Here is a 26,033-nt window from a genome sequence, read left to right on the forward strand (position 1 = left end):
TCATGGCTCAAAACCAGCCGCCACTGCGAATGAACCAACGGTTAAGTTAATCACACATTCACTCCGCTCGGCGCTCTGCTGCTCCGTCTCCACAGACAGAGTGTCCAGAGTGCGCTCTGCCACTCTGAGAGTGCGCTGCTCTGGATAACCCAACGCTACATTCAGACAGCGCTCCCAATTTATCAACGCTCCAGTTTGTGTCAGAGTGCGCTCCCACACTCAGAGTGAGTGTTTCTGAACGCACCACTCACATCAAACATCATACTGCTAATAACTGCACCACTGCTGCTTCACTTGAGTCAGTCCTGCAGGATTAGTTGAAGTAAATCTCTGGTTGTGGGTGCTGCTTATATGTCGACTGTATTTTTCTTTTTACTTATAATAATCTGTAATTATTTCTCTCTTTGTGCTGCTGCAACTTTTGGGTTTCTCCTCTGGGGATCAGTGAAGGTCGATCTCATCTGATCTTCATAAAAGCACAGAGTAAATAATCGTGTATTAAATGATGAAACACAGGAACCCTGATGACATCATGTTTTCCCACAGTCACTAACTCTGACTGTGGGGAAACTAAATGTGTAACTCAACCTTTCTCTGAACCCTAAATCTAAATCTGAAGCCTCAAACAGTCCTCTGAGGTTAAAGAATGTCCTCACAGAGATAGAAGAACAACAGCACACCTGTCTGAACTCTTCCCCATCATTACCTCTCAGCAGGGGGGCGGAGTCAGCAGGGCTCTACCTGTGTGATGTCACCGCAGGGGATTTCCCACACAGGTGACTCCAGGAAGTTCAGTAACAACAGCAAACTTCCCACCTGCGTCTGTGTTTGTGTGTGTGCATGTGTGTGTGATAAGGATCTATATTTAGCTGAGCGCTTTGTGTTGAACAGACAGCAGCAGGAAACAGATCACATGACGACATCACCTGCAGGGCTGCAGTCAGGGGGGCTCAGAGCCCTCTGAGGGACACTGGACATATTTATGGACACTCCGCCCCAAATAAAGAACTTCTAAAGATACACTTGGTTTTGGAGTACATGATATACTCAAAGAAATAAAGTGAAGAGAAGAAAGAGGAAAGAAAGTCATATAAAAATAAATAAATTACTAATAATACTAATAATAACAATAATAATATATGATAATTAAAATAAATATTCTGCTTAAAAATATTTTCATTATGCAGTCTGTCTAATCTATATCATTTTTATATTAAAATTAATTAAGTTACTTTAAATATTATTCCATGTTTTACTTTTATTTGGGGGATCATCATGCTTAACTTTGGAACTACAAATCCCATAATTCTTGGGGCTTCGGCTTCTTAACAGGAAGTTCAACGCTTCCGAGTCATTAAAGTTGACTGTGGGCTGTGCTCTTTTTAGCACATATTTGTTCAATATTTGGCAACTTGGTGCCATTAAAAATTTGCCGAATTATATATTAGCAGCTGCTGTTTGCAGTGAAGTTATGACTGTACAGATAAATGTCACTGAATCACTTTGATACTGAAGAAAACTTAAAAACCTGATAATTCTCAGTGGAGTTCGGCAGCGGTATGAGCGCGTCTTCTCTCCGTTTGCTGAGTGGATTTCTGGATGTTGACACGTGATGAAGGTCGGAGATGAAGATGTCCTCGGGACATGTGAGTCAAACTGATTATAAAAATATATGTTTCATGTCTGTGTGTTCAGTTTTGTTTGCGTTATTGTGAATGTTTGATTCAAACTGTGGCACTGGGGAAATTCAGACCAGTTTTACTACAGTGTGTTTTTGCTTGGTGATATAACTGTATTTAAACAAACAGCATTTATATACTCAGGTGAATGGCTTCATATTCAACTGAATATACTGTTGCATAATATTTTCCTCTTAATAATGATGATGAAGCCAAACAGAATTACCGCTCTGGAGTCCCTCACCTGATGCCATTGGGCCCCCAAAAGTTTTTCACATAGACTTACATTGGAAGAGACATCTTTAAATCACTGGATCATGTCTTTGGGCGTCGCCACATGGCTGGTTTCACCATGAGGATGTAATCCACTCCAAAGTCTAGAAGATCCACACAATTAAATAATTGATCCCCAGTCAGTGCCGTGAGTCTGTAAAACTGTTGACAGGACACTTCCAACTGCAAACAAGCTCCATTATAACTCTTTATTTTCTGAATTTTTGAGCCATGGTGGTTTTATATTTGTAAAACTTTTACCAAGCTGAGAAAATCAATTAAAAAAAATCCATGATTTCATCATAATGTAAAGACAATGAGCCGAGTCAGGAGAAACACTGCTGTGGAAGTAAACACAGACACTAGAAAGCTTTGCTGAAGTACGTGTCAGGTGAGTACGGAGCCCCTTCAAGGTCAAGTCGGGTGATTTTGTTTGGACTGACTTTTGCGTCCCCTCGCAATACTTTTGCATTACCTTGCAATACGTGCGAGGGAACGCAAAATTTATGGGGAAGGAACGCAAAAAGTATTGCGAGGGAATGCAAAAACGCAAAATTTATTGTGAGGGAACGCAAAAAGTATTGCGAGGGAATGCAAAATTTATTGCGAGGGAACACAAAATTTATTGTGAGGGAACGCAAAATTTATTGCGAGGGAACGCAAAAAGTATTGCGAGGGAACACAAAATTTATTGTGAGGGAATGCAAAATTTATTGTGAGGGAACACAAAATTTATTGCGAGGGAACACAAAATTTATTGTGAGGGAACATAAAAAGTATTGCGAGGGAACACAAAATTTATTGTGAGGGAACACAAAATTTATTGTGAGGGAATGCAAAATTTATTGTGAGGGAACACAAAATTTATTGCGAGGGAACACAAAATTTATTGCGAGGGAATGCAAAATTTATTGTGAGGGAACACAAAAAGTATTGCGAGGGAACACAAAATTTATTGCGAGGGAATGCAAAAAGTATTGCGAGGGGCTCCTGAGTCTGTCATGTGACACCATTGGGCCCCAACAGACTTTTTCCCATTAGCCTACATTGGGAAAGAGACATCTATAAATCACTGCCACGTGACTCACACTCTCATTTATTCCACTCGATCCACAACATTTGGAAAGTCTGGAAGATCCGCATGATTAAATCATTTATCCAGATTCAGAAGTCTCTGCTGTGTCTGCTCTGTGGGCCTCATGATGCAGAAGCAGCAGTGCTCATCCATCTAGTTTCATACCACAGAAATAGAGCTCTTCTGGCCTCATGATCCACTGAGCAACTTTCATTGGATTGAACAGGATCTGCCTCCAGCGCTGTATCCAGGTCTCTTTATACATCTGTGGAAAAACCACTGACGTCAACTCAACACTTTTATTGGAGATGGCTGGAATTTCTGAACGCTGCAGTATCTCCAGAATGTGTCAACATAATCTCAAAGAAGCGACATAATCACCATCACTGGCAGTTCAAGGTAAATAAAAGTCAATATTATCAATGATTAATCTTCAAAAATAAACTTTGTTTTATTACTACACTTGTTTATACCTGTTTTAACTTGTCAACCAACAATCAGAGATATGTAGCTCGGATACAGAGAGCTGTTTAATGATGTGTACGAAGCCCCTAAAGTCCTGAAAGATTAAAATTGAAGATTGATTATGTTGTCTCATGTGTGTGACCTTTGGGACTTTAGGGCCTCCGTAGTTTCAATAAAGAAGCTAAATTTGAGTCAGTCAACATTTATATTTTTTAATGCTTATGTTGTCTTAAAATACACTTAATATCATGATGTACCCCAATAAATGTAATTTGCATTATAATGTGATCATGTATTGTTTTTTTAATGAGAGAATGTTAGCATGCTAATATGCTTAATTAAAGGAGAAGTCCGGTATTTTGCACTTTGAGCCCCATTTCTGGGTTGTTTATGATGAAATAGAGCGGTTAAGACCAGAATACTGACGATTGCTCATTTTCGGAGAATTTGGCTTTCCCTTGCTTGGCTTAAAGGGATAGTGCAGCCAAAAATGAAAATTCAGCCATTATCTACTCACCCATATGCCGAGGGAGGCTCAGGTGAAGTTTTAGAGTCCTCACATCACTTGCAGAGATCCAAGGGGAGAGGAGGTAGCAACACAACTCCACCTAATGGAGGCTGACGGCGCCCCAGATTCAAACGTCCAAAAACACATAATTGAAACCACAAAATATCTCCATACTGCTCGTCCGTAGTGATCCAAGTGTCCTGAAGCCCCGACATAAAAAGTTGTTTGGAAAAACCTCATTGTAGCCTGTAGCTCTGACTGCCTCTCTGTGCACCGCACTCACGTGTGAGACCAGCGAAAGCACGTGAACACACATGAAGGCGGTGCCCATGTCTCACGGTCTCGTGCAAGCGCACATATTTTACATAGAGTTTTAGGAGTTGAGACATACAACAATTCATATCCCATCCATTTTTATTTTAATTCATATCCCATCCATTTTTATTTTACGCGCTGGTATCGGATCGGTACTCGGTATCGGCAGATATCTAAGGTTCAGGGATTGGAATCGGTATCGGGAAGGCCGGGCAGGGGAAAGACAAATTCTCTGAAAATGGGCAATCGTCACTATTTTGTCTCAACCACTCTATTTCATCATAAACAACCAGACATGGGGCTCAAATTGCAAAATACTGGACTTCTCCTTTAAGGTGGTGAACACAGAAAACATTTTACCTGCTAGCATCGGCTTGTTAGCATTTAGCTTCAGGATCTGAAATAATGCCTCACACAGCTTTCATATGTTTGTATTTACTTTTCTGTTTGTTTACTTTATCTGATCTGAAAACAAAAGCTGATGCAGTGTGCTCTCACTCTGCAGGTGTGTCGGCTCTATGTGACGGCATGTGATGAAATCTGAGCCCTGGAATTTCTCCAGATTTTCCTTTCACTTGTTCTCAGCTGCTGTTCAGTGTCTGTATCTATAATGTCCTGCATGTCACATTCATGTCTGCAGGCAGTTTGGATTCACCTGCTGCATGACTCTGTGCTGTTGGAGGAAACTCCACACTGTCGACCCCTGCGTGTTGAGTTCGAGGACAGTTTTCAAGTCGCCTGTCAACCAGAAGAAAGAAGGCATGCTGCTATATGGGTCAGAACAGCAGCTCGTCACTCTGTAAAATCTGCTGCGTGGAGCAAACAGACCTGCACTGTCACCGTTTCCCGCCGAAGTCAACAAAGCCGCAACCTACTTTTATCTGACCACACGTCTAAAAGCTGCTTACCAAAATAAATGTGTTAACTTGGCTGATGACGTCATCACCGCAGAGACAATTAAATGTGATCAGACACAAGGAGATAAATAAAACAGCTGCAACAAATAGTGTTTTCATAAACTGTTAAATCAATTATACTGATAATTTAATCTAGTTTAATGCCCATCACAGTTTCCCAGAGCCAAATGTGATGCTTTCAAATGTCCTGTTTCTTCCAACCAGCCGTCCAGAGCTCAGAGATATTTAATTTAAAATGACAAAAAGAACCCAGTAAATCTGAGATCAGAGGAGCTGAAACCTGAGAGCTCAAAAAAAGTGCACGCAGAAGGAAAAAAGCCTGAAGAGGTGAAACTCCAGAAACACTTTTTTAGACCAACAGGTTTCCCCTTGTGACTTCATCAGGGTCATCATCATCATCTGGAGAGTGTCGGCCTCTTTGCAGAGTTTTCTGTCAAACAACTCATCAGCACGAACATCAGCTTCAGGGTAACACAGGTTATCAGAGCCAGAAATATTTTGGGGTGTGCTGGAACGGGAGATTCTCATCATGGATCAACTGTGTGATGTCATCATGTCAATATGGACCAAAATCTCTGAGGAATGTTTCCAGCACCTTGTTGAATCTATGACACCAAGAATTAAAAAGGGGGTCCCACCTGGTACCAGCAAGGTGTTCCTAATAAAGTGGCTGGTATGTGGATTATGCCACAATATAGAGAAAATAGAAGAAATACATCATGTATAATGAGCACCTACAACTACAGACTCGCCACAGTTATGGCAGAAACTACGGTTCAGATATGGTCGAAGCTCGGCAGCACTTTGTTGTGGTTACAGGTTGGGGCCTCAAGGAGAAATGGAGGTCCTGGTTAAATATCGTCAAAGTCGACAGTGACTCTTTTACATCATCACATGTAAAGAGGAACTATGGCCGTTATTCCTTTGTCTAAAACAGTCCAGAAATATTAGTCAACAAGAACAACTCCCTCCCAAATCCAAAATCTAGAGTGATTAAACTCAAATTTGTGACGTCATGAAGTATAAAGTCTGGAGCTGCTCCACAGACAGTGACTGGTGAAGGATATTCCAGGTGACACTGAGAGCAGCTGGAGGAATGTTCTGAGTATACAGGAACATTTTCTCTTTCACAACTGAGGACACTACAAGAGAATAAAGAAAACAAAATCAGGCTCTCATTCATCATCTGTGGAGCAGATCCAGATTATACACTCTATGACATCACAACAATGACACTCACTCCTCCGGTTTCTGGATTTGACAGATATGAGCTCGTGTTTACAACTAAAACTTTCCTAGACCATAAAATAACATACTGGAAATCATAATTTAGATGATTTTCCTTTGACCAAACAATGTTTTGTCTCAGTATAGATGAGGTGTAGTCTTATTTTTTACTTTAATAAAGTACAGTCACAATAGTAGAATTAAAAATACAGTTACACTTTTACAGCTTGAACGTCTTTCTGTCAGCTGCTCCAACAACAAACTGACGCTTCAAGAACAGAAAGTAAAACTACTCAGATCTCTTACAGTGTAGAAACACTCTACTCCTCCATTAAAAATGTTACTGAAAGCTGCGGGATGGCAGAAATCGAAAATTGGAAAACACACCCTCCTCCTGCAGCTCTCTGTCTGAAGCCCCTCCCACCAGACGACCATGACAGTTTCTATCACACTGATTTATTTCATCCTATTTCACTGTAGAGTTGCACGCAGCTCCTTGTCTCAGCCCCTCTCACAATCTGTGTATCTCACAAATGAGACCAGAATTAGCAGCTAGCCACCCCACGCTCCCTCCGCCTCGCTCCCCGCCGCTACAGACCACCTCGCCAGGAGGAGAGCGGGCAGCAGCTCCAGTGACGGACCTTTAGTCAGAGGCTCTAATTTAGCCAGCTCAAACCCCCCAGTGCAGGGTGTCACAGCGGGCTGGTGTCCAGCAGCAGCTTCAAGTGTAACCTGTGTAACGGCAGCAACAGAAAGTTTTCTGATGCAGTGGGGAGTCGATGCTGTCCACCAGAGCTAGGGTTTGTGTTGGCTGGATTTGGGTAGCCGCTGCCTGGTCTCCTCCCAGTGAAGTGGTCTTTAGTGGCGGGGAGTGAGGCGGAGGACACATTTTTATTTGAGGCTCAAGCTAACGTTAGCTACATAAACATGAATTTGAAGCCTTTAGTTCCAGTTTTTAAAAGGCTAAACTGTTAGCGACATTTTCTCTCCGTCTCCAAAACACTTCTACAGACTCTCTTTCAGACTCTGTTTGATCCGTCTTCTGTTTTTTGGGGGTTGCTCTGCAGTGTTGTCAGTTGTTGCCGATGTTGGAATAGCAACTTTCTCTGCAGGATTCTCAACCTTTGAATCCGGCTCATCTACAACAACGTGAACAGAAGAAGTCTAGTTTTCTCTCGCAACACTTTGATTTAACAAAATGCTCAAAGTTTATTAAAAACTGCCTACCCCAGCTTTATGTGCAGCACCATCTCCCCCCGGCCTTAAACAAAATACTCTTGTGACTAAAACAAGCGTGTTGCTGTTACAGTACGACACTGTGACTGTTCAGAGGGTGCTGGAGCATTTCCCAGCATGCATTGTGCAGGCGGACCACCTGTCAATCAACCACAAAATGATGTGACAAAAATTGCTCTTGTGAAATGTGCACTTGTACACAGACAGACAGACAGACAGACAGACAGACAGACAGACGGTGTATATTCAGTGCGGCTGATTGACCTGGTTACTGTTTTGACTTCCAGGAAGGAGGCCTACAACACACACACACACACACACACACACACACACACACACACACACACCATCATCATCATCATCATCACTTGTTCTATTTTTGTTTGACTCAGAAGCAGCTGCAGACATTCGTCGTCCTCTTCTTCTTATATGGTGCCGGCGTGCTGACATCGCCTTAAATCTGGGTTGGACGACGAACGTCTCGGCACTTTCTGAAACCTGACAGGGTGGGAAATGTGCCGAGTCACCGTTTCCCCGACTGCGTCGAACCGAAGCCACAACCTAGTTTTATCTGACTGCACATCTAAACACCAAAACCAGGGTGAGGGGACATCATCGCCACCGGGGTGAGGAGACGGAGGAGGACAGAGGAGAACGGGAGAGGAGGTGAGGAAGAGGAGAGAAAAAAGGAAAGCCAGGGGAGGAGGAGGAGAGAGGAAGAAGAAAAAGGGAAGGAAGTAGAAGAAGGAGGCAAGGAAGGAGAGGAAAACAAACAGGAAAGGAAGGAGGAGGAAATAAAGAAAAGAGAAGAGAGGGAGAAAAGATGGGAGAAAAAGAAAAAGAAGGAGGAAAGGAGAAAGAGAAAAGGAGGAGTACAAAGGACAATGGTAGAGACGATGAAAATGATTCCTCCTCTCTTTGTTTCCTGGATAAAGGAGAGAAAGATAAAAGGAAGGAAGGAAACAAAAGAGGAGAACCAACAGGAGAAAGAAAGAAGAGGAGGAGATGAAAAGTAGGAAAAAGAACATATTAAAAGAAAGGAAAGTAGGAGGAAGGAGGTGAGGAAAGAGGAGCGGAGAAAAGAGACGAGGAAGAAAGAGAGCGGAAAAGATAAAAGGAAGAAAGAAAGAAAGGAGCTGGAGAGGAAAAATAAAGGAGAGAAAACACTGGACAAAAGGAGGAGAAACTAAGATGGGATGAAAAAAAGAAAGGAGGCCAGGAGGAGAAGAAGAGGAGAGAAAGAAGGAGGGATGCTGGGAATGAAGACAACAGTAGAAACTTAAGGAAAAGGAGAAAGAGAGGAGAAAGGAGGTAAAAATAGAGTAAAACGAGAGAGGAAAATATAGGAGAACAAGAAGGGAAAGGAGGAGGAGGGATGCAGGAAAGAGAGGAAACAAGAAGGGAAGGAGAAACTAGATGGAGGAAAAGAACGGAAAAGAGAAGAAGAGAGGAGAAAGGAGGAGAAAATCCAGAAAGAGAAAAAGAAGGGTGGAGGCAGGAAAGGAGCAGAGGAAAAAAGGAGGAGAGACGACACGAGAAGAAAGGAGGAAACACCAGGAAGGAGGAGAAAATAAAGACAATGAGAGAGGAGAAGGAGGGATGGAGAGAAGAGGAGAGACAGAAAGAGAAGGAGAAAATAGATGAAGGTGAATTGAAGAAAGGAGAAGAAGAGGAGAGGAGAAAGGAGGGGAACATACAAAGAGAGAAAAAAGGAGGGATGCAGGAAAAGAGGAGAAAAAGAAAGGAGGAAAGACAACATGAGAGGAGAAGAGGAATCAAGTGAGGAAGAAGGGGAAAGGAGGAGCTGAAAGTACAGAGGAATCAAGTGAGGAAGAAGGGGAAAGGAGGAGCTGAAAGTACAGAGAGAGGAACAAGAAAGGAAATGAGGAGATGGAGGGACAGAAGGATAAAAGAAGTAAAATTAAAGAAGAGAGAAGCAGATGAGAGGAGAAAGGAGGAGAAAATACAGAAAGGAGAAAACAAGAGGGGAAGGAGGAGGGCCAACAGGAGGAGAAAAGAGGAGGAGAAATTTAAAAAAGGAAGAGAGGAGGAGAAAGAGGAAGGAAAAGGGAGGTGACATCAGCAGGACTCCTTGGAAAGTCGCAGCAGTGAGTCAGTGATTTTAGGAAATTTCTGAAACAGGAGAGGAGGAAGGAGACGAAGAAAAGAGGGGGAGGGGTGAGGAGGGGGGAGAGGAGGAGATGAAAGAGAAGAGGAGGAGGAGGAGGATGTATAAATGTGGCAGAGAGGAGTGCACCTGCTGCAGTTAAAGATGTTTCTCCTCCTCGTCAGGACGTCTGCTCTCATTCTGCTCGTCAGCCTCATCGCAGAGGGGCACGTTGCCACGGCGACGCCTGAGCGAGGGCTCACCTGCCGACAGGAGATCCCCGCCGAGCTGATCCGAGAGCTGTGGAGCCGGACCAAACAGCTGATCAACAAGCTGCCGGTAAGAGATCAATATCTGGTGATCAATAGCTCCGACTGTTTGTTAGACTGAGGATGAACTGAAGATCAATAATCAGGTCAATAATAACCACTGATCAGACTCTAACTGTCAATAATGACACTTATTGATTAGTGTCTTAATCACAATGTCAATATGAGATCAATAAAATCTCAGCAGTAACACTTATTGATTAGTCTAGTAACAACTGTCAGTCACTGAAATGTCAGAGTAACGCTTTTTCATCAGACTGCTGATCAATATGTCAATTTGTTACAAGTCTATCATTGGTTATAGATCAATAATCATATATTTATTAGTCTGCTGGGCAATGTGTCAATTTACTATCAGTTAATCAGTGGTTATAGATCAATAATCACTGTTATGGACTAGTCTGCTAATCAATATGTCAGTTTGCTATCAGTCTGTCACTGATTAAAGATCAATAATTAGTTTTATTGTTTAATCTGTTAATCAATATGTCAATTTGTTACAAGTCTGTCACTGATTAAAGATCAATAATCATGTCTACTGATCAGTCTGCTAATCAATGTCAGTTTACTGTTAACTAAATGGCAATTATTGATCTTATTGATTAGTCTGTAAATAAATGTCAGTTCTTTAAATGTCAACAGTAACACTTATTGATTAGTCTGCTTATCAATAAATCAGTTCACTATCAGTTTGTCATTGGTTAAACATCATTAATCACTGTTACTGATTTATCTGCTAATCAATATGTCGGTTTAAAATGAATGAAAGATCAATAATACCAATTATTGATTAGTTTGCCAATCAATGTGTCAGTTTACTATCAATGAAAGACAATAATCGATATATTGATTAGTCTGTTAATCAGTGTCAATACATTAAATGTCAATAATCTCATACAATATTTTGATTTATTAACAGTTAAATCTCAGTAATATCATTTATTGATTAGTCTTAAAATCAGCATATCAGTTTATTATCAATCAGATGTCAGTAATCACTCTTATCAATTCATCTGCCAATCAGTGTATCAATTTACTATCAATTAAATCCCAATATAACACTTAGTTTATCTAATCAGTGTGTCAGGTTAGTTATAAACAAACAATTGAGGATTAATTATTGATTATTATTGATCAGGAAGCAAAAGGATCAACACATAATTTCTACTGAGCTCTAAACTGATCAATATCAGCCTCAGACAGGAAGTGAAAGTGTGAAAAGCTGCAGTTTTTAAACCAGATCAAAGTTTCTGATCAGATCAAAGACGTCGTGACTGAAATCACAGCGAGCGCTTTTTCCTTCACGACAGGACGAACACACGTTCACACTATATACACACACACACACACATACTGACTCCACGTTGTACAGTTAATCATGGCATTGTGTTTGAGGAATAAAAACAGGCTATATGAAATACTTCAAATTAAAAAAGGACAAAAAGTAAAACCGTCCACTCACTTGCTTTTTCTTGAGCTTTCTACTGCAGCTCACAGTCTTCATCAGTTTGCTCCGTTGTCATGGAGACGGAGATATGTTTTAGTCATCGTGGCCTCAACAAGTTTAATTTCATCAGGAAGTTTATCTTGGAACATCTTCTTGTTCTTCATCTTGTTCTTCTTCTTCTCCTTGTTCTTGGTCTTCTTCTTGTTTTTGTTCTTGTTCTTGTTCTTGTCCTTCTTCCTGTTCTTCTTCTCCTTGTTCTTGTTCTTCTTCTTCTTCTTCTTCTTCTTGTTTTCCGTCTTCCACACTTGTAAAGTTAACTTCTTTATAATCACCACTCCAAATAAAGCCGCCATTTTGTGGTATTTGTCAGCAGAGGATAAGGAGCAGGTCTATGATCTGTGAGTGGATCAGGTTCCAAAGAGCCTCAGAGAAACAATGAAAGGTTTTTCCAGTATGTGTACAGTTAAGTGCATGACCTGATTATTGTGAAAATATTCCTCATGAGTTTTCTTATTTGACCTTTTCTGTATTTCATGAGTGAAACTGTACGTTAATTGTAATGTTATTCTGAATGTTGTGGCCTCCCTGTTGGGTCGTCTTTACACTGTGTTCTGTTCTGACCCTTGTTTTGTGTGTAAGGTTATTATAATTCTGTTCCTCATGTCTGGCACCTGCAGAAAACTGAATGAATGAATACCAAAAGGTTATGAGTTCACCTGATATAAAAGCAGTGCCACTAAGAGACGAATAATAAATGTGATGTTTTTATCTGCAGAAAGAAGAGAAGTTCTCCAGGCGACACCGACTGCTGCCAAAGTTCTGCACCAAATGTTCAGAGGTCAGTAAACCTGAAGTGGAAGTAACTCTTTGCTGAGGTTTCGGCTTCACCTATACTGGTGTCCGCCTGGTTTACCTCAACCACAACCACACTCACCATCTCCAAGCTAACGCACACACAGAGCCGCGCATAACCTGAAACCTGAAACCTGAAAGCACCTCAGCACCAACACTCCTGGAATTCTTTCCCACAATCATTAACACGTTAAACCAGCGACCCTCTGGTGTTTCCCGACACGTTGCAGCTGACGCACCGTCCGGTCTAGCAGACAGTTTGGATTTCATGAAGGAAGTAATTTAGTCGTGTTTCCTCAACAGAGTTCCAGTGTTTGATTTTTACCTCACAGGGTGTTTGATCTGTGCCAGTCTGTTGATCCTCTGTAACCCAGAGGGTTATGTCAGAGAGGACTGTACAGTGCCCTGCAAAGGTTTGGGCCCCTGGTCAAACTTTAATTTACTGTGAGTAGTGAAGCAGAAGATGAGCTGATGTCCAAAAGTTCATTTCCATCTTTCACAGCCTGTTTACCTGAAACCCTGAGCTGATCTACTTCCTGTTTGTCTGTGGGACAGATGTGACGCTCTGACAGCTCTGAACCAACATGATCAACTTCTCCGTATTTATCACACACTGATGTTTACTATCTACTACTGTCTGTGTGTGTGTGTGTTCCACGTTTTTCTACTCACTGACATGGTCAATCTATGTGAAACTGCACATAGGCATTGAGGACTGGCATAGGTAGAAGGTGACAAAGCTACCAATGGGTATGGACTAGTATTTACTGAAGAAGGAAAGATATCTGTCGGCTGTGATTGATTGGTCCTCGTCACATGACATGCAGTGTGCGCTGCTGCGTTCCAAAAGTTGAACGCATGCGTGCAGCGACAGCATTACTCTGGTGTCGGGCTGCAGCTATTGATTCTTCTAGTAATCGAGTATTCCATCGATTATTCTGGTGATTAATCGAGTATTCGGATAAGAAATAATGCGTGTTTTCTTTATATTACTTTAGCTTTATTAAGGGTAAGACTAATATATAAAAGTAAATAACAGAAGTGAGAGATGAGCAACACATTTGTTTCCTTTTTGAAAATTCAACATATTTATTGCTTTAATTTGCTCGGTGAACTCGATCATACACTGAATGCTTTCTTCTTAGATGTTGTAGCATTGAGGACGTGCTGTTGTGATATGCTAACTCTGTTTTGCAAAACACACTTAACTTTTTTTTTTTCATTTGAACTTATAATGATCCCACGCTCTACACTTTCTGTCGTTTCCTTTGGGGTATCTCTCGCTCTTTTCTTGTCTTGCCTCGAGGCTTTTTAGTGGCCGCATCATTCGAGTCGCTCTAGGAATTGTTTCAGCCCCGCTCACCTGCCACATGTCTACGTTAGAAACTTCAAAATTAAATATCAGGGTGCATAAAACGCAGCATGTGTACGGCAAGGCCTGTCGCAGTTTGTGTCACGTTTAAATTCCTCACCTGAAGTTTCGAGGGATGCCTCTGCACCTCATCAGTCGCTGTTTCCTTTTTCTCTCCCTGTGGTTCTGCCGACGAGGTTTTTGGCACAAAGGCAACATTTATACTTTGGATAACTGCAGTCAGACCCCATAAACAGGGCAAATTGCAGCGCAAACTTTGTGGGTGTGTTTCTGCTGTAATATCATTAGAACAAAATATTTTGTGAACTGGACCTTGAGACAGGGATGATGGCGTTTGCAAGTGATGTGCAATTCATGGTGCTGTCAGCAGCTGCAGTCCATTCTCTGTGAGTTTGCCTATCAGGGGGCTGCCAACCTGCAGCTGTCAGACTGAGACAGTGATGAACGTGTTTGCAGATGTTGACGTATCTCTGTAGCCTACGTTAGCTTAGCTTTACGTGTTAGATGTTTGCAGTTTCTCCTGTGTTGTGGGACGAAGCAGAGGAGGTGTCGGAGTGAAATCATCCTCTGGATGTCTGTTACTGTAGAAGTGAAGTCTCTGTGCTGCTTTGAATTTTAACACAATGACTCTGTGTAATGATGCTCTCTCCTCCTCAGCGTGCCATTGGCTGGCTGGAGGTGCGGGAACTGATTGATGTCTACCAGAGGAGTGTGTTCAGGAGCGAGGTCGTCCAGAAGCTCCTCCCCCTCCACTACAACGACCTGCTGCACCGAATCCAACACACGCTGCAGCACTGTGTGAGTACACAACCACAGACACACACTGCTGTGCGCACACATCCAGAGTCAGTGTCAGTGGGGTCCTGGGCCTTGTTGATGAGATCAGCTGTGGTGGTGTGAGGTCCTGGGTGTGAGGGATCGGCCACCATCTGTCCTGCCTGCGTCAGGGGTCATGAGGTCCTGGGTCCTGGAGGTGTACAGGTCCTGGAGGGATGGTATGATTGCAGCCGCTCGCAGGGAATGATCCTCTGCAGTCTGCCCTTGTCCTCGGCAGTGGCAGCAGCGTAGTAGACGATGATGGAGGAGGAAAGGATGGACTGAATGATGGCAGAGTAGAAGCGCACCATCATTGCCTTTGGCAGGTTGAACTTTTTCAGCTGCCGCAGGAAGTACTTCCTCTGCTGAGCCTTTTTTGGACCATCACTCAAGGTCCTGGGTGATAAAGCGTCAACCGGGGAGTCACACAGGGTGATGGGGACGGGTGGGGCTGTGTTCTTTTGGAAATCCACAACCATCTTCACCGTTTTCAGAGTGTTGAGCTCCAGGTTGCTCTGTCTGCACCAGGTCACCAGATGGCCAATCTCACACCTGTATGCGGACTCATCCCCACCAGAGATGAGTCCAATGAGGGTGGTGTCATCTGCAAACTTCAGGAGCTTATCGCGCAGATGAGTGGAGGTGCAGCTGTTGGTGCACAGGGAGATGAGCAGAGGGGAAAGGACGGAGCCTTGAGGGTAACCGCTGTTGGTGGTCCAAGAATCAGAGACATGTTTCCCCAGCTTCAGCTTCCTGTCAGACAGGAAGTTTGTGACCCACGTGCAGGTGGAGTTGGGCAGGTGGAGGTGGGAGAGCTTTGTCCTGCAGCAGAGTTGGGATGATGGTGTTGACAGCACAAACACGAACCTGGCACAGGCTCCTGAGGATAAAATGGACGGCCATGTTGGCGGTGTCGTCTGCAAGGGCCGTCAGGGCGATGGGTCTGTTGTCGTTAAGTCCTCTGATTTTAGGTTGATGATAGTGGATGATTTGAAGCAGGCTGGGACTCGGTTAAAGACGTCTTTGAACACCGTAGACAGCTGATCAGCACAGAGTGGAGAGAGGAACACACACATGCTGTGAAATACACACACACACAGAACACACATACACACTCACTGATGTGTTTTTGTCTCTGTTCAGGTTTCCTCCTCTAAACCTTCAAAATGGTTCAAAATCATCAAGAAACTGGAGAGAAAAATTAAAAAGGTAAAGTTACAGATGGTACGACGGCCACAGCTGCTGCTGCTGTTCATACTGCACACCTGTCTTACTCTGCTCTGAGGTGATGATATGGTTTGATTTCACGTTATCCTCATCAGTGTGATGATAACGCTGACTGTGTTTGACTTTCTGCAGAGGAGGAGAGACGAAGGAGCGCTGAAGGCCGTCGGAGAGTTCACCTTCATCCTCAGGTGGATCGATGAGCTGGCTCAGCACCACGTCCTGTAGAGCCTCGTCATCATCAGCAGCCGAATTATCGTCGTCAGTATTGTCACCGTCACCTTCATCATCATCATTTGCAGTTTTATTTAAATCTGTTTAGTTTGATTTTTCAAAATGAGTTTGGATCGCTGCCATTGTTACACCTTCTCCTCTGGGAATCGACTGAGCTGTTTCAGGACACGAGGTTTAAATGTTTCAGTGCCCAAAATCTTTTTTAAAATCTTTTGATCTGTTACGTTAAAAAAAAGTGGTGTTTTGTTTGTAGGTAACGACACTGAGCCTCGATCACCGTCAGCAGAAGCGGTCTGAGCAGCAGCTTCTAAAAAAGGTCTTTAATCGTATTTTATTTTGAAGTACTGATTCGTGTTTTAAATGTTTAACATTTGTATTAATGTAGCTCTATTTACAGGATAAGTTATTTTTCAGAAAATATTTATTGTATTTGAGTATTCACTGAAGAAGTGCTAGACGTACTTGAACCTTTAATATATTGAATTAATAACAGTATGAAGGAAAATATTTTATATAAATTATTGTAGCCATATTTATGTGAATTTGTCAAACAGATTTTCTGGTGAAATAAAGTTGATTTTTATCTTCATCACTGATGATGATGACTGGTGCTGGTTCCTAATCAGAGAGCTGTAATGTTGGAGTGATGTCGCCCTCTGCTGGTCAAGGTTTAAAACGACATGTGGACGTACACAGGCTGGATTTCCTTATGTGTTGAGAGAAGGAAAAGGAAAGGAAGGAAAGAGAGGAAGGAAAGGTATAAGAAGGAGTGATGGGGAAGGAAAGGAAGGTAAAGAAAGAATAGAAAGTAAAGAGGGCAAAGGAAAGGAAAGGTAGAGGGGGGATGAGAGGTGAAGAAGGAAGGAGAGAAAGGAAACGGAAAGGGAGGAAAGAATAGAAATTATAGGGGGAAAGCAAAGGGAAGGGAATAGAGGAAAGGAAAGGTAAAGGAAGGAAAGGGTACAGGAGAGGCGAAGAAAGGGAAGGAAAGAAAGGAAAAGATAAAGAAAGGAGTGATGGAGAAGGAAAGGTAAAGAAAGGAGAGAAAAGAAAGTAAATGGGGGAAGGAACGAAAAGGTAAAGGAAAGAAAGAAAGGGGAGGAAACAAAGAAAGGGAAGCGAGGAAAGGAGTGGTAAGGAAAGGAAAATGTGAGGATAATAAAACAGTAAAGTAGGATGTGAAGAGAAGAAACAGGGAAAGGAAAAGGAAATGAGAGGAGGAAGTTAAGGAAGAGGACGATACAGGAAGGAAACACCAGAGAGGAGAGGAAGAGGAGTGGAAAGGGCAGAAAGAAAAATTAATAAAGGAGGAGAACAAATGGCAGGAAATGAAAAGGAGGAGGCGACTTTTTGTCTCCTAAATTCAAACCTGAATTTACGTTTGCCGTTTGTCGTTTGTCGTTTGAGGTCAGACCTTAGTTTGAGTTGATGGAAGAATTAAAGAGGAATTAAAGGAACAGTTCACAGTGGAAAATCGCCGTCGTCACGACAACCGCTGAAACCCAAAGCGAGATCTTCGCCCCCACGCGCTGACACAACACTGAACTGAACACATCATCATTGTCGCCACCACCACCATCATCTTCATCATCGCCATCTCCGTGCTGAATCAGCTCGTCTTATTTCTGTTCAGGGTGGAAAAAAGAAACTGCTGACAAACGCAAAGAAACTGGTAAAGTTTTCAGTGTCTTTGAGCTGATAGTTTTAGTTTTCATCTCTGATAAAGTCAGCGTACACCCCCTGCTCAGCAGTGAACTGCAGAGAAACACAAGCACCTTACTGCTGCAACGAAGCGGCGGCATCATGTTGCTCCAGTGTGAGATTTTAGACAGCATGCCTGGTGACGTGCTTTTAAACCAGCCGCCGGCCATTTGACCAGCAAGAGTGTCAGGTGACACCATCAGCTGGCTTGAGTCGAGCTCAGACCGTCCAGTTCACACCTCTGACACTTGTCTCTGATCCCTCTGGAGAGCTTTGTTAAAATTCTTAAAACTAAGGAACTCAAAAGCATCGGGCTTTGTCACTGTTTTTAAATCAGATGTTACACTTATTTTAATCTATCCCTGATAATTTTATTTTTATTTATTCTACAATTGGTATTTATTTTTATTACTATTTGTACTAGGCCTATAAAATTCTGCTGCCTCTTGGCCAGGTCGCTTTTGAAAAAGAGATTCTATATCTCAATAAGCTTTACCTGGTTAAAAATAGGTAAAAAAAAAAAAAAAAAACGTTCTAAAACAGTTTCATCTCGTCACCAGTCTTTGGTCTGAACTGAGCTTTACACAGATGTTGATTTGACTGTGTCACTACCTTCGCTCCAGGCTTCAAGATGACACAACTCTGACCTCCCATTCCTTGATCGTACCTTTTATATAGAACAGTGAGGCGGAGTAACAGCGCATCATTTCTGACTTGAACAGATGGTGTAAAGATGGAACATAGTGGAACATTTAGCAGCTAAAGAGACAGATGTTTCCCTCAGGAGCTGGTGGAGACCAAAAACAGAGTGAACAGAGAGAATATTGGACTGACATCAATCAGGTGACACAACAGCCCTTTTTAAACAGGAATTGTACAAACTTGCAGGAAAGCCCAANCCAGTGGCTCACACGTGCGGCGTCATCAACAGCTCCTCCCACAAGTCTTCAACAGCCCCTCCCGTTGCAGAAGGCCGCCTCGTTCTATCCAAACAAAAACGGTTCCACCAATATGTCTACCCTACGAGGCGGAAAATTGGGCACCTTGGATCAACTCGCCAATCCAGCTCTGTGTGTCTAAACGCTCGCAGCTTGCCGGCAAATCATGAATCATCATGTTGATCTGTAACTGTTGGATGTGGAAGTCAGCATCAGCGGACTCATTTTCATAATCGTCACAAGGAGCAGGCACACCACAAAGCAACGAGCTAGTTTTTACCTCAGCAGCTGGAAATATTCTTATTAATTTGATTCTATCGGGAGGAAAGATGATTTATTCGGACTAAAACTGACTACGACCTGAAGCTCCAGGAAATACACCCCACCAAAGGTGAGCCCTCCTCAGCTGCAGAGGTCGGCTGTAGTCCTGCACTGGCTAAACAACCCAAACTGGATGTGAACGGTGGACAGCTGCAGACACAGAGAAGTGATCAAGCTTGTGGATGAAATGTCGCTCCATGAGTGACTCTCCGTCTGTCAGGCAGATCTTTGGGAAAATACAGCTCACATTCACAGAGAGACACATCTGTTGGCAGGGAGTAATGAGTAAAGTAATCTAAGTACTTTTGAAAAGAGTAATGAGTAATGTGTTACATTTTTAGAGTAAGGAGCCAAACACTGTCAATGGTCCCAACAAACTAACACCAACAGTGAAACAGCCTGACTCTGTCGTTAAACCCGCTAATAATCGTTAGCTAACTGTAGCCATGTGATGCTAACAGTTAACTCTGTGTGTGCGGGCTGGGAGCGGAACATTGATCATCTTGTTACAATGCAATGCTTCCCTGGGGTTCTTTTGGTCCAGAAATTCATGAGGATGCTACTTGATGTGCTCGACCCACCTGAACACCTCTGCAGGTCAGGTATCTCTCCTCATGGCTGCAGGACTCCCTGATGTCAGTGGCCCCCTAGCAGGACAATGCACCATGCTACACTACAGACTGCTCAGGAGTGGTCCGAGGAACATGACAAAAAGCAAAAGGCATCAACCTGGCCTCTGAATTCCCCAGATCCAAATCTGATCAAGCATCCATGGGACATGCTGGTACCTCAGAGGTACCCCTAATCCACAGTGGGGCCTCTCTGGATCTGACTTGTGTCTGACACATGACTGGTGCTGGCTTCAGATCCTTTGAGACCTGTCAGTTGTGAGGTGGGGTTGGTCGTCCCAAGATGCTCAGTCAGATTGGGGTGTGGGAGATTCAGAGGCCAGGACAACACCTTGAGCTTTTTGTCATGTTCGTCAGGTCATTCCTGAGCAGTGTTTGTGGTGTGGCACGGTGCATTTTTCTGCTGGGGGGCCACTGCCATCAGAGAGTGTTGTTGCCATAGCATCCACATGAATGCCATTGACCTGAGTCAAGTGAAACAGAATTAAATGTTGTATCAGGATCATACAGGATTAACTGTTTAACTTCCACCCAGTGCTCTGCTCTCTTGTGGTATAAAAGTTGAACACCTAACACCTGAAAACTGAAAGACTCAAGTATACTGAAGCAACATGAGATTCAAATGCACCGTCAGTGACTCAGCGGGTTTAGTTAACAGTAGAAAACTGCGTCTAATTCACTGTGAGGTCAGACTGTAGTGAAGCTGCGTTCAGTCGCAGCATCCTGCAGCTGCAGGACAGTTAAAAACTAACTGCTGCTAAAACCACAATAACTCTGCTTTACATTTTCTTTATTCAGCATTTTTACAGTAGCTGTTCAGAGTACACATCTGTGCACATGCTGCAGGGGTCAGAGGTCACGGGTCAGTGATGGAATTACTTAATCTGATGGAGTGTGTGATGTGTTAATAGGTGGGAAATTCAACCCTCCACCACACAGAAGAGGAAGTGGTGTGTGTGTGTGAGTGAGTTTATGTTGACGGTTGGCCCACAGGAAAAAAACTGCCTGGTTCTAGACTTCTAGGAAATACACACGCACACACACACACACACACACAAAGAGGTGATTAAGGTTTTAAATGTAGAAGACAACCACTTCATTCCAGTTAATTAACGTTTCCCTAGAAAGGCAACTGCCAGTGTGTGTGTGTGTGTGTGTGTGTCAGACTAGCAGAACTGATTCTTCTGTTGCACCACAGGAAAACTAAAATGCTACTGATGCATTTTAGTTTTCCATTATGAAATCAGTTACACAGATCCTCGACACAGCATTTCAGTACACGCAAGAAATAAGACGTTTGGTTTTATTTAAATAAAATAACTCGTCTTTAGAAATAAAAATAAACACCTTTTTTTTTTTCTTACAATGTGATTGCGAATTTCTCAACCCTGAATTTGAAGCTGCACCGTGTGAACTTTCTCTTTAGGTGTTTGTTTGCTGTAAGGCTTTACAAAATGGTATGTTGGGGTTTCTATGCCCTTCACGCTGGCGATAGCCGTGGTCACAGGCATTATGTCTGCAGGCTGTCTGTACGTACATACTATTTAATGAACATGATGTCTCAAGAGGGCCCTGAGAGATTTTCCTCAAATGAGGTGCAAACGTCCACATGGACTTAGAGATGAACCCATTAGATTTTGGTGGTCAAAGGTCAAGGTCACTGTGGGCGGAGGGGGTGATGGGCCCTGAGCGTGCTGATCCCTGGCATTACAGATGTCTCATTTTTGTGAACACTATGTCTCAATCTCAAAATTTGGCACAAACGTCCATTAGTTTTTGGCCACAACTCAAAAATTCATATGGTAATTATGACAACATTCCACACAGATGTCTAACATGATAAAATGAGGAAGTGATGGTATTTTATATCCAAAAGGTCAAAGGTCAGCCTCACTGTGACATCATAATGTTCTGCATAGAACACTTTTACGGTGATTACTCAACGTCATATTTCAGGAACAGAAAGGGAGACATTTGGTCAGATACTAAATTGGTGACTCTAATCTTCTAATCTGCCGGGTTGAAGACAGATGTGAAGCATCCACGTTTTAGAAAATGTCTCTTCTTTGTCATTGCTACATGAGTCTGGACAGACATGGATGTAAACTGTAACATGGCAAGTTGTTTTTAGTTAATCATCATTGCGTTTTCAGCAGCCTTTTAGCCACCAGATGTGGGGTGTTTTACTGACCTGTTGCTGTGGTCCCACTGAGGATAGTGCCATGAAAAGCATTTGTTTTTTTAACTAAGACATCATTGCTTTTACTGCTGGGATCATGCCCCAAAGACCAGGTATTTTGAGGGATAACATGATCTATTCCAAACCATAACCAAGTGGTTTTTGTAGGGCTGTACCCTAATAGTCGACCAAAAATTAGTCGACCAGAAAAGTCATCAGTCAGCAAGATTTCATTGGTCGCTAAGTCGCAGAAAAATCCCTAGAAATGATGTTTCTATTCATACTAATGGCATTTCTGCCCGCAGTGATGATTCAGGTTTCGGTGCACGCCTTGTGGTGGCATTTCCACCAGCAGTGACGAGGCAGGGATGGTTCTCCTTCCTGCTGTGATGACATCTCTGACTTTCAGCAGTAACACTTTTACCTCAAATGGTAATATTTCCACCTGTGTCGCGGCATCTCTGCCCACAGCCATTAATGCATTTCTCCCAGCTGCAGTTATGTTTCCACACTAAGGTTAATTGAAGTATGTGGACAAATAAACTACACATAAAAAAAAAGTGAAACTCTATCAGGAGCTGCACCTTGTCAGAATAAATCCAAACCTGTATGACTGGACCATGTGTGACTTTAATTTGAAAGGACAGCCACAGGAAGTGTCCACGCTCAGCAGTCAGACAGGAGTCAGGTTAATCTCCAGGGCTGGTACCTGCGGTTATTCCACAGGCTAGTTAATAACATGTCGGGCAGGAAATCCAAAGTGTGGGATCATTTTGAGAAGGTGAAGGACGAACCCAAGGTGATATGTAAACTCATCTTCATTGGTCGACTACAAACATGACGTATCATCTGAAACATGGAAGTAGCTACATGCCCATTAGCCCACAGCGTCATTAACAGGCGGCTCGCTCAGTGTGTGACGTGCACTTGGAGATAAAATATAGGCCTATATTAATGAAGGTTCATTAGTACGGTTTGTATTTCTCTGTAATGTAGCACAGTGTTAACAATGTTACTGATACTATTCTTTCTCACACCTTCAACTCAAACCACCATAATATATCATTTAATCATTACATTCATATCAGAAACATGCAGGAGACTAGTCCACTGATGGACCACAGCATTGTTGAAAGGTAAAGACATTTTCAGTGTATCTGCTACATAATAACATGAAAATGTAAAATATCTGTGACTGCAGAAACGTACAATACCAACATTTATTCTGGTGATTGGTTTGAATGGCCACTGCTGTCCATCTATTCATATTTCATCACCTAATATTTTACATTACGCAGATGACACACATTTCTATTGTTTAGCCAGATGTCCCCAAATTGTTAAATGCTCTTATTTCATTGACATTAATATTTGGATGAGTTTTGCAAACCAAATGAGTCAAATGAGTCGCTGCTTGTAATGTTATTTTTGCTTATGATTTCCTTAATTTCTGCTTAACTTTGTACTTTAATTAGGATTGTAGCAGAAAATTGAGAAAATCAATAATATACAATTAAAGATTATTAGGTTTTGCTGACTATTATCATAATCAGTATTGTTTACTTTAACTGCTGTCCATCTATATTTATTAAATCACGTAATATCATACATTATGCAGATGACACACAGTTTTATATTTCTGTTTAGCCAGATGACTGTAGATTCTTCAAAGCTCTTATTTAACTGACATTAATATTTGGATGTGTAGAAGTTTTTGCAAACCAGATAACTCAAGTGAGACACTTCACACAATGCTATGTCTTACGTTTGCTCTTTTTTTCTTTACTTTATTTAATTTACTTTCTTTAATGGCACATTCTGTGTAATTCAACATTGAAGCTGCAGTTTAAGACTCTTCTTTTTCAAACTGATTTCTGGTGAAGATGTGTCATATAATTCAGGGGAATTTGACACCAGTAACAGAAACAGAGACAAACCTCCCCCATTATATTATATGGTGTTATTCCTGTTGTCGCCATGAGCACTCAGTAACAGTGGCGAGCTTGGAAATTTCAAATGGCGCCAGCTTTACTTTAACCATGTATTGTGTAGCTGTATTATATGAAAAATATTATTATGTCACAATTTAAAATTTTAATACTCATATAGAGTTAAAATGGAAGGCCAAAATTACTTTATCGGGGAATCCCTAGAAATGATTTTTCTATTCATACTAATGGCATTTCTGCACACAGTGATGATTCAGGTTTCGCTGTACGCCTTGTGGTGGCGTTTCCACCAGCAGTGATGAGGCAGGGATGGTTCTCCTTCCTGCTGTGATGACATCTCTGACTTTCAGCAGTAACACTTTTACCTCAAGCGGTAATATTTCCACCTGTGTTGCGGCATCTCTGCCCACAGCCATTAACGCATTTCTCCCGGCTGCTGTCATGTTTCTACACTAGGGTTAATTAAAAAATTTGGACAAATAAAAATATACGTGAAAGTCAAAACATATAATCATTATAAAATCATTACACTGCCACAATATCCTCCACTCTTCAGGTTTCAGCCCTTCCACCAGATATTAAACCTGCTGTTGGGATTCATTCCCATTCAGACAGGTTAGTGAGGCCCAACACTGATGTTGGCCATCAGGTTAAGCTCACTGTCAGTGAATTTCAGTTCATCCCAAAGATCTTTGATGTCAGATTCTTCCACACCAAAGTGGGAAAATCAGGAAACACAAACTGGAAGAACACTGTTGCCTTAAACAGTAGCTCACTAACCTTTTGGCTCGTGACACATTAATACCACTAATGTCTACTCACAACCTGTCATCACAAGATGCTCGTGTGTTTTTACTGTGGAACTTAGATTGTGTTGTTTGAAACTTAAAGGCCTGAAGCGGTGAAACTTTCTGGTATTTCACAAGAAAACAGTAAAAAGACAGTTCGAACAGTTTAAAACAAAAAGTATAATTTTTTGTGGAAATTTTTGTTTTTTTTCTTTTTCTGACCCTGGTAAATATTCTGCGACCCTCTGGGTGTCCTGACTCCCAGGTTGGGAACCAGTGGTCTAAAATATCATTGTGTGCTGAAGCATTAAGATTCCCTTCGCTGGAACCAACCGGCCAAGTTAAGTTCTTCCATAACAAACTGGAGAAAAACATTTCTTTATGCTTTGTGCACAGAGCTGTTGTAATGTCTAAAATGTCAAATTATAAGTTTACGTGTCCTCACACTTTGGGCCATATAATGATGGTGCAGTGATGAGATCTGCTTTTACAACCTGGTCTCACTCTGAGGTCATTGAATACCAATGCTTGGGCAGTTACATCTGGCATCAGACACCAATGAAAAAAGCTGTCCTTTCACATCAGTATGATACGTGGCCAGAAAGGGGGAAACGCAGCGTGACAACAACATAAGTTGAGGGGGCGACAAGCCCAAGAAGGGTGGGCGGAAGGGGTGGTGGATGGGTCCAACAACCACTGAGCTTCACCCATGAGGCCAGTGTCTGCTTCCTTTATGATTACTAATAGGTCTAAATGTGCATTCATTAATATGTTTGACCACAAGGTGACCGCTCTGCAGTGGGCTATTTATGATGATTTGGTTCTTAAACATGCAGCGTTGGTGGTGAAAGCAAACAAATTTCTTCACGCACTATTAAATCTGCTATTTTCCTCTGAGACTTTTCCTTTTGTGGATTTAGAATCCACAGCTAGCCTCGCTAGAGAGACTCAAGTAGCCACTGCTGTTGAGGCTCTGCAAAACTTTTGAGAAAAAGGGCGCCAGGTTGTGGACAAACTACACATTTTAGTCGACAAAATGTTGAAAGTTTCTTTGATCCAAGTGTGGGCTACACATTTTTACGGTTCAAGAATAGAAGAATCAATATGGGCCTACCAAGAATGGTAAATCAAACTAAGAATGTTAAAAAAATGTCTGTTTATGTCCATATATTTTTTTGTCTGACTGCTTTGATCGACTGCTAATGTGAAACTTAAGTTATGGACAAATCACAAGTGTCTTGACGACCACAAAAGGATGCCCCATCCCATGCAAGAAAAATCACCACAGCAGGAGACGGAATATTTGAAATGTCCGGCAACACTCATCATGTCTGTTTATGTCAACGTTTGCATCCACGACTACCAGTGACGCATCTTTATAGATCGTTCCATTTCATAGGAGACAATATCAACCAATAACCTTTGTAACTCTCTTCTGAGGAACTCGAAAAC

The 26,033-nt window shown here is 42.2% G+C and overlaps 2 protein-coding genes across 2 annotated transcripts in view; both read left to right on the forward strand.

Annotated features, from left to right (window-relative positions):
- LOC126386069 (filamin-C-like) overlaps positions 1 to 26,033 on the forward strand; it is a 218,438-nt gene that overhangs the window by 108,630 nt on the left and 83,775 nt on the right. The gene's annotated exons all lie outside the window — the stretch shown is intronic.
- On the forward strand, positions 1,626 to 16,528 carry LOC126385502 (uncharacterized). The gene is made up of 9 exons (XM_050037248.1): positions 1,626 to 1,646; positions 4,956 to 5,090; positions 5,617 to 5,700; positions 8,261 to 8,361; positions 9,988 to 10,141; positions 12,354 to 12,416; positions 14,460 to 14,600; positions 15,762 to 15,827; positions 15,978 to 16,528. The coding sequence occupies exons 1-9, from the start codon at positions 1,626 to 1,628 to the stop codon at positions 16,068 to 16,070; spliced, it is 858 nt and encodes a 285-aa protein (XP_049893205.1). The 3' UTR covers positions 16,071 to 16,528.

Source organism: Epinephelus moara, chromosome 24 (genome assembly GCF_006386435.1).
Source record: "Epinephelus moara isolate mb chromosome 24, YSFRI_EMoa_1.0, whole genome shotgun sequence".
Taxonomy (NCBI): Eukaryota; Metazoa; Chordata; class Actinopteri; order Perciformes; family Serranidae; genus Epinephelus; species Epinephelus moara.

Excerpts from the sequence above, each read along its gene's own strand:
- LOC126385502 (XM_050037248.1), top strand. The coding sequence starts at position 1,626 with ATGAAGATGTCCTCGGGACAT. Across the intron at positions 8,362-9,987 it reads AGAGGAGAACGGGAGAGGAG|GACGTCTGCTCTCATTCTGC; the intron begins GTGAGGAAGAGG and ends CCTCCTCGTCAG. Across the intron at positions 12,417-14,459 it reads TCTGCACCAAATGTTCAGAG|CGTGCCATTGGCTGGCTGGA; the intron begins GTCAGTAAACCT and ends TCTCCTCCTCAG.